The sequence below is a fragment of the Mobula birostris genome, chromosome 6 (assembly GCF_030028105.1).
Source record: "Mobula birostris isolate sMobBir1 chromosome 6, sMobBir1.hap1, whole genome shotgun sequence".
Lineage (NCBI taxonomy): Eukaryota > Metazoa > Chordata > Chondrichthyes > Myliobatiformes > Myliobatidae > Mobula > Mobula birostris.
In genome coordinates this window covers 39,616,374-39,631,786 of record NC_092375.1, presented here as the reverse complement: position 1 = coordinate 39,631,786, position 15,413 = coordinate 39,616,374, and the positions used below count along the sequence as shown (strand labels likewise).

General features: G+C 40.1%; 1 protein-coding gene across 1 annotated transcript in view; it reads right to left on the bottom strand.

Annotated features, from left to right (window-relative positions):
* fstl1b (follistatin-like 1b) overlaps nt 1-15,413 on the bottom strand; it is a 124,265-nt gene that overhangs the window by 15,182 nt on the left and 93,670 nt on the right. The window contains exons 5-6 of the mRNA XM_072260288.1: nt 15,097-15,132; nt 12,235-12,365 (exon numbers count right to left, since the gene is read on the bottom strand). Of these exons, the coding sequence (XP_072116389.1) occupies nt 12,235-12,365; nt 15,097-15,132 (167 nt within the window). The remainder of the gene's footprint in view (nt 1-12,234; nt 12,366-15,096; nt 15,133-15,413) is intronic.

Here is a 15,413-nt window from a genome sequence, read left to right as displayed (position 1 = left end):
GGTAGGTGGAGATGAGTCCATGGTCAGATCAGCCATGATCTTATTGAATGGCGGGGCAGGCTCGATGGGCCAGATGACCTACTCCTGCTCCTGGTCTGTATGTTCTTATTAGGAAGTACATGTTTTAAGGAGAAGTTGGACAGATGTGTTGTTTTCGCTGCAGCGGCCAAGGTTGAGGGGAGAAATTTACACAATGATGAAAGATAAAGGCAGAGTAGATAGCCAGTATCTTCTCAAGGTCGAACACGCCTGAACGACTGGCGTCCTGTCGCACTCACCTGAATAATAAGCAAATGCTTTGAGAGGCTGGTCAAGGACTACGTCTGCAGCATGCTACCGCCCACACTGGACCCCCTACAATTTGCCTACCAACACAACCGATCGACAAATCTACACACCATCCTTACACATCTGGAGAACAGGGATGCTCATGTGAGAATGCTGTTCTTGGACTACAGTTCAGCATCAACACCATAATTCCCTCCAGGCTCAAGAAGCTCAGAGACCTCGGCCTTCACCCTGCCTTGCGTAGCTGGATCCTGGACTTCCTGTCAGATTGCCGGCAGGTGGTAAGAGTGGGCTCCCTCACCTCTGCCCCTCTGATCCTCAACACAGGTGCCCCCTCCTTTACTCTCTGTATATTCATGACTGTCACCACCCACAGCTCCAATCTGCTAATTAAATTTGCTGACAACACTACACTGATTGGACTAATCTCAAATAATAATGAGGCATCCTACAGAGAAGAAGTTATGACCCTGACACAGTGGCATCAAGAAAACAACCTCTCACTCAATGTCGCAAAAACAAAGGAGGTGGTTGTGGACTACAGGAGGAATGGAGACAGGCTAGCCTCTATTGACATCAATGGACCTGGGGTTGAGAGGGTGAACAGCTTTAAGTTCCTCGGCATAAACATCACTGAGGATCTCATGTGGTCTGTACATATTGGCTGTGTGGTGAAAAAGGCACAATCGCGCCTCTTTCACCTCAGACGGTTGAAGAAGTTTGGTACGGGCCCCCATATTCTAAGAACTTTCTGTAGGGGCCCAATTGAGAGCATCCTGACCGGCTGCATCACTGCCTGGTATGGGAACTGTACTTCTCTCAATCACAGGACTCTGCAGAGAGTGGTGTGGATAGCCCAGCTCATCTGTAGATGTGAACTTCTCACTATTCAGGACATTTACAGAGCCAGGTGTGTAAAAGGGGCCCGAAGAATCATTGGGGACCCGAGTCATCCCAACCACAAACTGTTCGAGCTGCTACCATCTGGGAAATGGTACCATAGCATAAAAGCCGGGACCAACAGGCTCTGGGACAGCTTCTTCCACCAGGCCTTCAGACTGATTAATTCATGCTGACACAATTGTATTTCTATGTTATATTGCTATCCTGTTGTACATAATATTTATTATAAATTACTATAAACTGCACATTGCACATTTGGACGGACACATAATGTAAAGATTTTTACTCCTCATGTATATGAAGAATGTAAATCAATTCAATTCAATTCAAACGTCTAATACCAGAAGGCATACATTTAAGGTGGGGGGGGGGTAAATTCAAAGGAGATGTGCTGTAAAGATTTTGTTTATATATACAGAATGGTGGCTGCCTGGAATGCACTACCAGGGCTGGTACTGGAAGCAAATGTGATAAAAAAAAACAACCTTTCAGGCAGGCATATGAATGCGCAAAAAAAATGAAGGGATCGGTTTAGCTATGCATTTAAAATGTAGTTTAACTAGTTCCACACAACATTATGTTCTGTACAAATATGCAGGTATAGTCCAAAAGGTATGACAGCCACTGTGGATGTTTGGCAGAGTATCAGAGTTACAGCTGATAACCTGCAATGTCATCTCCTCCACAGGCCCAGCATGATACCCACTTCTCTGTCATCTCCTTAAACTAATATTAAACCTGACAGTTAGTTTACAAGAATGCATTTGCTTCAATACTTTTACATTCCTTTTACTTTCTGTTGCCATAACTCAGCAAACACTTGCTGATTTTCTGTACTACTTCAGTGTTACTGAAATCTTCAGGGAGCATGAAGAACTTTGACCAGACTTCAAAGCCACTCCATTAACTGGTTACTCCTAGACATGGGTGGATTAGTAGACATTCCTTTTGTAGTACAGCATGAGCAGGGAGAATGAGCGCAAGACACAAAAGCTGGCCAAGATGCTTTAAAAGGAAGTTGTTGGCTGACAGGAGGGAGCAGGCTTTCAGCAGGATGCTAATGTATACATCAATAAAGTTATTCTGGCTGAGTGGTGCCATAGCAACAACCTGTTACTCAAAATCAGCAAGACTAAGGAGCTGACTATTGACTTCAGGAGAAGGAAACCAGAGGTCCATGAGCCAGACCTCACTGGAGGATCAGAGGTGGAGAGGGTCAGCAGCTTTAAATTCCTCGGTGTTATTATTTTGCTGGACCCGTCCTGGGCCCAGCACACAAGTACAAATACAAAGAAAGCACGGCAGCACCTCTACTTCTTTAGAAATTTGCAAAGATTCGGCATGGCATCTAAACTTTGGCAAACTTCAATAGCTGTGTAGGGGAGAATATACTGACCAGCTGCATCACAGCCTGGTATGGAAACACCAATGCCCTTGACTGGAAAATCCTACGGAAAAGCAGTGGATACAGCCCAGCCCATCACGGGTAAAGCCTTCCCCACCACTGAGCTCATCTACACAGAGCACATTTGCAGGAAAGCAGCATCCATCACTGGGGATGCCCACCACCCAGGACACGCTCTCTTCTCGCTACTGCCATCAGGAAGGTAGTAAAGGAAACTAAGGGCTGAAACAACCAGGTTCCTCAACCATCAGGCTCTTGAACTAAAGGGGGATAACTTCACTCAGTTTCACTTGCCCATCATTGAAATGTTTGTACAACCACCTTCAAGGACTCTTCATCTCATGTTCTTGATATTTATTACTTATTTATTATTTCTTTTAGTAATTGGACAGTTTGCTGTCTTTTACACACTGGTTGAATGCCCTAGTTGGTGCAGTCTTCCATTGATTCTGTAATGGTAACTTTTCTATAGATTTATTGAGTATGCCCCCAAGAAACTGAATCTCAGGGTTATACATGATGATATATATGTACTTTGATAATAAATTTACTTTGAGACACAGTCTATCATGAGTTTCTTTATACACCTATCCTACACTACCACTCTATTCTCCTGGTATTCCCACCAACCCTTGCCTCCTCAGTTTCTACCACAGACCACCTCACTACGGGTAATTTACAGTGGCCAATTGCTCAACCTACCTGTTTGTCTGAAGAATTTGAGGGAACTGCAGCACGCAGGGAAAACTCCCACAATAACATGAAAAATGTACACAGGCCAACAAGGGAGCTCAGGATTGAAGATGGGCAGCTGGATCTGTGAACAAGTGGCCCTACTACTGCATCACCATCCAAGTACTGTATCCGTCCAGAGTGCTCAGGGAATCCTCAGCAAAAGCTGATGTCTGAGATGCCTTCACATCCTCAGAGATACCCAAGCCATAGTTTCAAGCTCAGAACGGGCAAGGACTGCACTGCCAACATCTACTAGGGTCACTATGGTAAGAAACATTAATGTATATGGCTCCTATTAGTCTGGAAAAGTAAAAGGATAGGAACCAAGGACAGGGAAGTCAGAGATATATGATCATCCAAGTACTATATCTGTCCAGAGTGCTGAGGGAATCCTCAGCAAAAGCTTGAGATGCCTTCACATCAACAGAGATATCTGACACCTACTGCAGCCACGGTTTCAAGCTCAGAACTGGCAAGGACTGCACAGGCAATGTCTGCTGGGGTCATTGTGGTAAGAAACATTCATGTATCTGGCTCCTATTAGGCTGGATGGAAAAGAGTAACATTAATACTGGAACCAAGGACAAGTAAGCTAGAAGTATGTGATTACATTATCCGCATCTCAAAAATTAAAAAAATGATGGGAAATGAAGAAAATGTCGGTTTGAGGTCACCATCATGATGCTCAGTAATAGACCCTCTGAATTAGGGTCTTTCCTGATTACTTTGGGAGTTAGGTCCCAGAGGCAGCCTATCACTTCTTGTTAATTCCAGCTGCCTGCCGTTGTGCATTACTTTGTCGTTCAAAAGTGTGTTAGTGGAGGTGACTTTGTGGGATGTGGATACGAGGCTCTATAGAATGTAAGACAATCAACTCTGGGTTCCAGCAACACCCCCAAGCAATGTTTCTTTTATATTAAAAGTCTCCTGGTACCAAAGTAATTTCACCACATGATCCAACTATAACTATTTAATTTGTTGATTGCCCAGAAGTTAATTGCCACTTTGTTCCTGTTACAAATTCTAATCCACAGCAGCTCCAATACAACATATAGTTTGTTCTCTGTAATGTCCCAGGATGTCATACCTTCAAAATACAATTTGGCATTGAGTACTTTGGCTCACGTTAAGGATCCTAGCACCACAGATCAATTTCAGGTGTGCCCGTGTACTTCATATAGACTTCTTGAAATGCACATTGTGTGCATCTATGGAATAGTAAGTTTTTTTTCTTTTAGCTTCCAAATTTTCAAGATAGTTTTCCAGGTGGGAGACCTAAATGCCAATTTAAGAATCCAACTGCAACCCATTTCTCTTTCCTGAGTAATGACCCTTATGAAGGCCAAGCAGATGTCATGTCCTAATCTTGCAGTCTGCGAATTTGACTTTCTTTTTTTTTTAAATGTTATTTTTATTTGGATAAGGAATTCACAAATATCATGTACTTTTTTCACACATATAACCTTTTCCATTTTTTTATATGTATAAAACTACAATAATTTATACATTCTTAAGTACACATTGAGATGATATAAAAGGAAAATAAACATTTAAATAGATAATTATGTACTGTGGTAAATCTAACCTATTAGGCTAAGTAATGGAATTAGTTGTTAAGAAAAATGGTAATAATAGTTTCCATATAACCCTTCTGGACCATTTCCACTGGTCCAAAATGTTGTATATAAGCCTATGTATCAACCATTGTAGGTGTTTATATCCTAATTTGTTCATGCTTGCTCCTGCCCACAGACATAATTATCCAATCCCTATGTACTTATTTACTTAATTTTTTCATTTTTTTATCCCTTTCCAAAATCTTTCCCTTTACTTGTGTTAATTCTCTATTTTCCAAAAGAAAACAAAAAAAAACAAACATTTAGACTAGGGGTGCTTACGTTAGCAATATTACTGTGTTGATGAGAAGAACAGTATAAATCATTAGGAGAGTCATCTAAAGTCTGCTCGCATTGAGGTTATATATTCAATCCATTTATTCCAGATTTGATAAAATTTTTCTTTTTGAGTTCTCAGGGAGTAAGTCAACTTTTCCATTTTAAATATTTCCAAGATAATTTCGTACCAATCTTCTAATGTAGGTGGTATTGGATTTAGCCATTTTCTAGTGATTGATTTCTTACTTGCCGCTAAGAGGGCCTGCAGCAACTTTATATCTTCCTTCTGTTCAAGAAACTATACATGCCCCAAATAGAGCGTCTCAAAGTTCAGAGGTATCTGGGACCTAGGTACCTTAACTAATGTTCTATGAATACCTTCCCAAAATAGACTTAATTTAGGGCAATCCCAAAAAATATGAAAATGATTTGCCTCCTTGGAGCCGCACCTTCTCCAACACATCACATTTGTATCTTTATATTTTTCCTGATATGGGGTCTTGAAGTATCTTATAATGTTTTTCCAACAATGTTCTCTCCAAGTCAAAGAATTAGTCGAGGACCATTGAAAGCAGCAGATTTTCTCCCAAGCCTCCTCTGAAAGTACCAACCCCGCTTCTTTCTCCCACTTCTCTTTAATATACAGTGTATTTACATTTTTAGCATGGGAGAGTGCATTATATAATCGAGAAACTGATTTACTAGGTATTGAACTGCAAGCCGAATTCAGAATCTTGAAAAATTCTAATTCTACTGTTGATAGGTCTGTATATCTACAACTCTGGTTAACATAGTTTCGTACTTGAAGGTACCTAAAAAAGTCACTATGTTCTAGGCCATGTTTGTCCTGCAGGATTTGGAAACTTTGTAATACTCTTTTATCTACAAATGAGAGGTAGGTTGTAAGACCTTTCTTTATCCATAGCTCAAATCTTTTATCTCCTCTGTTGGGAAGGAATTCGGTATCATATGCACACCATCTAAAGAGTTTTAACATGTTATTAATTCCACATGAATTAACCACCTTCTGCCATACTTTTAATGTAAGATTTATCCAAGCGTTTTTAAATTTTTCCAACTGGGCCATCAGTCCTTTGTCAGCTATTGAGGCCTGAAGAGGAAAACTGTCAACTAATCCAAATTCTATTTCCTTCCATCTAGCCTCATATTCCCTATTACACCAATATAACAGAGGGGTTATCTGTGAGGCATAAAAATAATTTCTCAGGCAAGGAAGAACCATACCTCCTCCTTCCTTCCCTAATGAAGCGGGAAATCCGTTTGTCCCATTCCCTGAATTGATTATCATCCACCTCCACCGGTAAAGTACGGAAAAGATACAATAACCGAGGAAGAATATTCATTTTTATAGTATTTATCCTTGAATTTAAACTTAAAAAGGGGATAAGATTCCATCTATGCATATCTGCTTTTATCTCTGAGATTAATGGCCCATAATTTACCTGTGACAGTGTTGAAAGATCCTTCGGCAGGGTTATTCCTAAATATTTTAATGATTTAGCTTCCCACTTAAGATCATATGTATCCTGCAATTTTTTGGATGGTGTATAATTTAGGGACATAACCTGCGTTTTCTTTACATTTATTTTATAACCTGATATTTTCCCAAAGTCATCCAACAGTGTAAACAATCCTATAAATGATTTTTCTGGTTCACTCAGATAGACCAAAACATCATCTGCGAATAACGCCACTTTCTGTTCAATCCCTGCCACCTTGATACCTTTTACGATTTCGCTCTGTCTTATTAGTTGGGCAAGCGGTTCAATATATAGCGCAAAAAGGAGAGAAAAAATTGGGCATCCCTGTCTAGTGCCTCTCTCTAAGATGAAGGAGTCAGAGAGGTCCCCATTTATCTTAATTCGGGCTGTAGGGCTGTCATATAGAGTCTGAATTACTTTAATAAACTTTTCTTGAAAGCCCAATCTTCCTAACACTCTGTATAGTAATGCCCAACTAACCGAATCAAAAGCTTTCTCAGCGTCCAATCCTACTACCGTTGTCTCTGTCTCGTTCTTATTAACCTGTTCTAATATGTGCAGAGTTCTCCTTATGTTGTCCTGTGTTTGTCTTTGTTGAATAAATCCAGTCTGGTCTAAATGGACTAGGCCAGGTAAAAACTTTTCCAATCTGCGCGCTAATTATAGATGTAAGTAGTTTGTAATCTAAGTTAAGAACACTAATTGGCCGATAATTGCCACATTCTAGTTTATCTTTACCCTCTTTAGGAATAACTGAAATAATCGCTTCTCTCCAGGAAGGTGGAGTTTCTCCTCTCTGCAAGATCCAATTAAAGGTGTTAAGTAGTAATGGGGCTAACTGTGTCTTCAAGGACTTGTACCACTCTGAGGTAAACCCATCAGAACCTGGGGACTTTCCAGCCTTTAACCTAGAGATGGCCACGTTGAGTTCTTTGACAGTTACTGGTTCTAATAAACTTTCATTTTGTAAATCTGTAAGTCTAGGTAGATCTAAAAAATTCAATACACTGTCTATATAGGGCTCATTGGGGGCCCGGGGTTGGGAGTACAGCTCTCGATAATATGTTTCAAAACTCTCTTGAATTTTCCCTATTGTACTCTCCACAAGCTTTGTCTTTGGATTCTTTATTTTATGAATTGTATTGTCTGCTTGTTGTTTTCGTAATTTATATGCTAATAATCTAGTTGATTTACCTCCTACTTCATAATTCTTTTGTCTCAGGTAAAGAAAATTTCTTTGAGTTTCCAACGTATAAATATCATCAATTTCACTTTGCAATTTCCTAATTTCCTGTTTTCGATTTGAATTACTTTTGTTGCTATCTACAACTTGAAGTTGTTTTAATTTTCCTTGAAGGTCTGCTAATTTTTGTGCATTGATTTTTTTCATGTGAGTGGTAATGGAAATAATTTTCCCTCTCAGTACAGCTTTCAATGTATCCCACTGGTGATGTTTCTCCCGTGTCATTAAGGTCTAGATATTCTTTGATTTCTCCCCTTAATCTCTCCATTACTTTCGGGTTATTGAGTATATGTGAGTTTAGCCTCCATAGTGTTTTCCTCATTTTCCTTTCCAGGATTAGAGACATAGAGACTGGGCTATGATCCGACAGATCAATTGTTGCAATATTACAGTTTTTTATCCTGAGTCTATCTGTATTAAAGATAAAGAAATAGCCTATCCTTCAATAGGCTGAATGAGGGAAAGAGTAATATGTATAATCTTTACTAGTAGAGTGTAATTCCCTCCAGACATCTATAATTCCCAACTCCTCCATCAATGAATTCACTTTCCGAGTCAGAGGTTTATTCTGAGTAACTATTCTTGAAGAATCTAATATAGGATTTAATCCAATATTAAAATCCCCTCCACAAATTACTACCCCTTGAGAACTGACCATTAGGTCAAAAATGTGTCTATAAAATGATCACTCACAACCTGGAGGAGCATAAGCATTCAGCAATGTTATTTCTGTACCTTCTATTCTTCCTGTGATTTTTGCGAACCGTCCTTCTTTGTCTCTAGTCTCTGAAATATGTTCATAATTAAGAGTACTTGATATTAAAGTAGCTACCCCTCTTTTGTGACTCAATTTATATGATGAATAAAATACATGCTTAAAGCCCATTCTTTTTAATTTTCCATGTTTAGATTGGCTCATATGTGTTTCCTGGAGGAAAGCTATTTGTGCCCTCTCTTTTTTCAATTTAGACATAATCTGATTTCTTTTAATTGGATTCAAAACCCCATTAACATTATAGGAAATTATTTTTACCAATTCAGTTTGCATTTTTCTCTAGTAGAAAAAAAAACTCTCCTTTTCTAACCAAACAGTAAGCAATCCCTTCTCAACAGTAAACCAAGACATATAACCACACCCTAGACATTTTTGAACGTGCAACATTTGAAAATTTTTCCCGACTTCCCACAGTGAGGCCTGAGCACCGACCTGCCTCAGTTCAGAGGGATAACCTCTATCTTCACCCTGTGTTAGAGGGCCCTCAGCAGTTTGAATAATCATAGAGAATTTTCTCCTATTTATGTCTTGACCATATTGCTATCATTCAAGTTATTCCATCTAGTTTATTTTCAGTTACCAGTTTTCATTTTACCTTTAAGTCCGATTTGCTCTTTTCAGTCATTTCTCTTAATTAATCTGTGTTCTCTGTACATTCGCATCTGAATATTTGCAGCTTTTCCTTGTAGTTTGACACTCTGGTTCGTGTGGAGCGTCCTCGCCGCACTAACTGCCACGACTTCTGCCGAATCCTCTCCAGTAGCGACTCCGGTTGGGTGATAACTTTAATAGGTAGACCCCGGTCCGCCAGGTCCAATGTTGCCTCCTCCACCGTAGCGTAAGTTTTTGTCCCTTCGTCGTAAAAGACTCTCAGCCGAGCTGGATACAGGGTCTGGAATCTGATGTTGTTTTCCTTCAGGACTCTCCGTGTTTCCGTATATTCCTTCCGTCTGGCAAGAATCCCTGGTGCGTAGTCGTGGTCTAAACTGATTTTACAGTTGTTCCACATGAAACCTTTCTTTTGCCATGCCCTTTTAAGCACCTCTTCCTTTGTTCTGTAACTGAAAAATCTGACCAGAATCGATCTGGGCTGGGCACCTGCTGGAGGCTCTGGTGCCAACGCGCAATGAGCTCTTTCTATCTGTAGGTCTTTCGCGGCCGGTATATCAAGGTTCTCTCTAAGTAGCTTCTCCACGAAGGGAATCATCAATCCGGGTTTACCTTCAGTTCCTTCGGGAACTCCGTAAATCCTCACATTTTCCCTTCTCGAGCGGCCTTCTTGATCTATTAGTTTACACTGGAGCTGGTCTTGCAGCTTCAGCATTTCTGCTATCACCTCCTCTGCGTTTTGTAGCTTCTCTTCAATTCCAACAATCCTCGCTTCGGCTTCATCTATCCGCGAGTTTGTTTTTACTATTTCTCCTTTAATATCTTCCAGCTATTTGCTGTTATCTTGTCGGAACTCGCGAATCTCTCCGAGAATCAAGGACAGAGTCACCGATTCCCCCTCATTATCTCCGTCCTGGCTTGCCGTGGGGGAGCTAGGCCCGTCGCCTTGCTGCGTCTCTTTATGTTTATCAGCCTTCGGAGCGACTTTTTAATCTTGTTCTTAGACATCATCCTTGCCCCTTTTATTAATATAGTTATGCAATATTAAGTATTTGTCTAAATTCGATTATGGGGCAGTTTACCTTCTTTTTCGTCGAGAGACCTTTTCCTTACGCCGCCATTCCTTTGATGACCCGGAAGTCAAGCCGCGAATTTGACTTTCATATGCAGTGAGTGTTAACTTAATGAAAGCAAACTTAAGTCCCTTGTGTATAGAAATATATTCTCTTAGACTAGAAAACTTACAAGCAAAGTAGCTGAAGATACAAATTCTTGCAATATTCTCCACACCAATGAATATGTATTACAAAATATTGCCCCGTAATCTCTCGGGAGGAGTAAGCCACCTCTGTCAATTGTTCACCCTTCTGCCACATCTACATTTGTCTTTTAAGTATCTTCAAACTTCCTGCACAAAGTCAGCTCCGACCTAGGAAGTGAGGTTCTCTGCAGTACAGGGTTTCTAGTTACAAATAACACGTGCAAGACGTGAATGATTCCTGTGCCTATGCAAAAAAAAAATCTTTGTGAAGTAGCCAAGCTCTGTCCTATAACTTACGTCAGATATCAAACACGGTTGAAAGATCCAGTCATTCAAAAAGTATTTGAAAAATTAAAAATAAAACACTTAAAAGTCAAATGAGAAATTTGGTTTGTTTTCATTGCAGCTATTCTTCTCCAATGAAGTGAATGTAAATTGCTGAATAGCTGCTGGATAATTGCAGGGTATTGGCGCTGGATTTTATCATTAGAGCATAGTTCACAGCATGCCACTCAGCATCCCTAAGGAAGTCTGGGTCTTCTTAACATACATGGGGGTTCTGCATGGAACTGTTAAGTATTTCTTAGGAAAATTGGTCCAAATAACATCTTCAATCCATTACATGAATACAAACATTTCTTTCCTACATTTTCCCCACATCCACACTAATTTCTTTTTGCTTTTCAAACATACATGTAATCATCATCACTTGAAATTTACTCTTTACGAGTCCAAAAAAAAATTCAAAACCACCCAGCAAAAACAGAATGGAATTCAGTATTTAAATATAAAGTCCCAAACACGGATAGAAAACCTGCTGTCTACACTGTTCCAGACACTGACTGTACATACGCATTAATTCTTGCTTCTCCTTCATGTTGCCAGTGCTCACAGTACAAACACATGTACATCCAAATTCTTTCACTTCATCCTTTATGATTTAACAGAGTGAATTCCATTGCAGAGTTCATACCCATCAGCTTTCAATTACAAAACTCGCTCTGGCAGATGCATCAGCTGCCCTGTGCCTAGAACCTATTTTTAACATTTTTTTCCCCCAAGTCTCTTACTCTCACAAATTATAATCACTAGTGATTAACTGGACTTCAATATTGTCTGATATGTTTTTTGTGCTTACATACATGCAGTGCAAACTTCTCTCCAATCTTTGGTATTTTCTCTTGGCTTGATCCTGAATTAAAGCTTATTATTCCTTCACCTGGTGCTTTTTAGCTTTCCTGAATTTTTTTTGCTTCTTTTCCAGGTTATACTTCTGTGACCATCCTTCAGCCAAGAGTTTAAACCTTCTCTTACAGCATAAAATAATCATCTCCCCTAATTCTTTACTCACTGATACACAGAACATGGACTAATCCAGAGATTACTACCTTCAAGGTTCTGCTTAAGCAAAATTCCCTCCCAAGGAACTTGAGTAGGCCTCCCATGCCTCTCTGTATTAGAATAAACAACCAGGTAGAACTTCCATGCTCCTTTTATACTATTCCCTGTGGCTACGCCTTGTGCCTCTTTATTCCCTAACACTTCAGAACTCATGCTTATAGTGATAACCAAATTCTCAGCTTTACTTTTGTTGTATTGCAGATAAGGCCACCCCTACCTTGAAGTATTTATTCAGAATGTTTGTATAGTTGGTGCCCTTGGAGAACCAGCCGTCAGGAACAATTTCTGTCTCCAGCCATTCCACGACATGGCGTCGAAGCTCATCCCGATCTGACTGATAGCAAACAACTAGAAGAGAAATCATTTTACATTGTTCAGTAGGTCTGTTCAATAAAAAAAAACTATCATCCCAGTGGAACATCTAGAATACCATAAAATCTACAGATTACTTCATACTTCAATCTGATATCAGTAATCTTTACGTGCAGGATTGACTTATAGCCCAGTGTGTTAAAAAAAAATCTATTGTACTCTGGACTTAAAAAAGCAGTTTTTGGATCATCTCGAGACTTCACTCTAAATGTCACAAAGATCAAAAGATAATTTTACTGGAACACCTGAAGGGTTGATCCCATAAAGCAGGGGTCCCCAACCTTTTCTGCGTTGCGGACCGGGGGGGTAGGGTTGCCAACGGACAAGAGTAGCAGTCAAATGCGTTGTTTACCCAAAAAGACTACAATGACCATGAAGCCTTGCGCGGGCACCAGTGCGCATGCGCATCGTGATGCCGATTCCCGCCTCACCCACCCCCGCGAGCAAATCCTTTTTGGTGATTCTGTTCGTGGGGGTGGGTGTTAATCACTACTGGAATATAGGCGATAAGTGGGTAATACACTCAATTTTGTTTCTAAAAGAGCTTATCTAACGAATTTAATATTAAACACACAGCGCATATTTTCCTCGCATGAATACAGTGATAAGTCAATTATCAGGGGAGCTTGAAGTGTTGAACGAACTTCCAGTAGAAGTGGTAGAGGCAGGTTCGATATTATCATTTAAAGAAAAATTGGATAGGTATATGGACAGGAAAGGAATGGAGGGTTATGGGCTGAGTGCAGGTCGGTGGGACTAGGTGAGAGCAGCGTTCGGCACGGACTAGAAGGGCCGAGATCGCCTGTTTCCATGCTGTAATTGTTATAGGGTCACTTATAAGTCAATAGCATCATAACATTTTAAGTAACATTTGGATATTAAACACACAGCACATATTTTCCCCGTATAAATATATAAAATCATTGCAACACACCAATATCGCTGAATCAGTGGGAGCCCTGGGTTTGTTTCCCTGCAACAACATGGTCCTATCGAGGGGTGATGGGAGACAGCGATACTCGAAGGGGGTTCCTTATGTCCAGTCTATTCCACAATTTAGTTTTCGTTGCATTCATTGCAGGAAACTCCGCTTCGCAGAAAAATGTTGGAAATGAAAGCAACGTTTTCAGTGCTTTTGTAGCTATCTCAGGATATTTAGCCTTGACTTTGATCCAAAATGCCGACAGAGATATTATGTCAAACAGACTTTTCACCTCGTCGTCATTTACAAGCTCGAGGAGTTGATCTCCTTCCCACCCTGACACGGATGACGCACGGGTCACGACCTCGCGTGCATAATGGCTGATCAGTGGCCGTGACAGGGAATGAGGAACGGTGCAGCTGAATCATATCACCAAATCATATCGCTTCCCTGCGTCCCGGTAGCACATGCTCTGCGGCCCGGTGGTTGGGGACCACTGCCATAAAGTCAGCTAATAGCAAAATAGTTTGAGGAAAGGTATCAGCATGATTTTAAAAACCCATTTTGTCCTCGGGTGAATTTTTTCCACAGACTCGTCCCTTCCCCTTAATTCTAATCTGTACTTATAATAATGCAACATTGCTGTTTCTTGTATAATTGCAATAACATAATAAAACATAATTAAGTATTTCAAATGTTACATCATAACAATCATATAATGTTGGAATCCAAAACAAAGAAGCCTTCTCATATTTCTTTTTCTTTCAACTTTGCAGAATAATGAAATAACTGGAGCCACCATAATTAGATGAGTGACACTAATAATGTAACTTTTTATTTTGTATCCACAACAAACTTCTTAAAGCTTGTTGGAAGTCAACAGAATGTTGTGTCAATAGGTATAAAAGCTAGTATGAGCTTTAATTATTACAACAAGCTTTCCACACATGGCTCAGCAGGAAGAAATTCTTCTCATATTCGCAAAGCTAGCCATCATTTCCATGGAAACGGCTGATGGGTCTAATCTGTAGCTGGATTGGCGAGCCAAACCTGTTGCATAAATACTGGGGAGTCTCAGCAGGTTTCTATGAAACCCAATGGACACAGCCAGGATCTTACAGGCAAAGCTTAAGACTTCTGCAATGCAGGGGGTTCGTCAGTTTTCCACTGACACTGAGACAAGCCAGCAGGAGCACATAATGCTCACAAAATACAGCTGATTTGAATGTAAGGATGGATGTTGCATAACTTTCAGCAGCTGCCAGAAATTGGACCTGTTAATAAAACCCTCTGGTGCTGTTTTTTCATGTTACGCCAATCTGCTGCTCCAGGTGCGTGAATGATGATATGACTTACGCCATCGTAGGACACATGACTGCAAAATGTATTCATCCTTTTAAATGAACATTCTTCCATCCCATGTTGAGGACATTAATGACAACTATCCAGTTAGAGAATCAAGATATCTAAATACTCCAGTCTTACTGAACTAAGGATATCTAGATTGTTTATACGGAAAATATAACTAGGTGACATTCCCAAGGCAGGGCAATAACTCTATTACTGGAATCTGAAGAGACTATCCATATTCTAAGTTCTCAGGTTGGTTCTATGGTCGTATTTGAACAACTTGACTTGAAATGAAGCAACATAATTGTTTTCCTCTCCACTCACTATAATTAACAGATGCCATAACATGATTAAAGTCATAGCTCAGTGTACAGATAATCATACATGCAGACATCAAAACCCCACAATTACTGAACTCATTTACTTATCCCACACCTGGACTGCTGGCTGTTGCTTTGTCATTCTTTTTTTCTGAAAAGGAAACACAAGGAATGTATAAGTAAGACACACAAAATGCAGCAGGTTAGGCAGCATCTATGGAAAAGAGAAAAAAAAAACTCAAAAAATTACAAAATAAATAAATTGATATTTCCGGCTGAGCGGCTTCATTGGGACTGCGAAGCAAGTGGGGAGGGAGGGGGTTGGGGGAAGAGATGCCTGAATAAAAAGGTGGTTGGAGAGGAAATACGCTAACTGGAAGGTGATAGGTAAAGCCAGTTAGGTGGGAAAGGTCAAGGGCTGGAGAGGAAAGG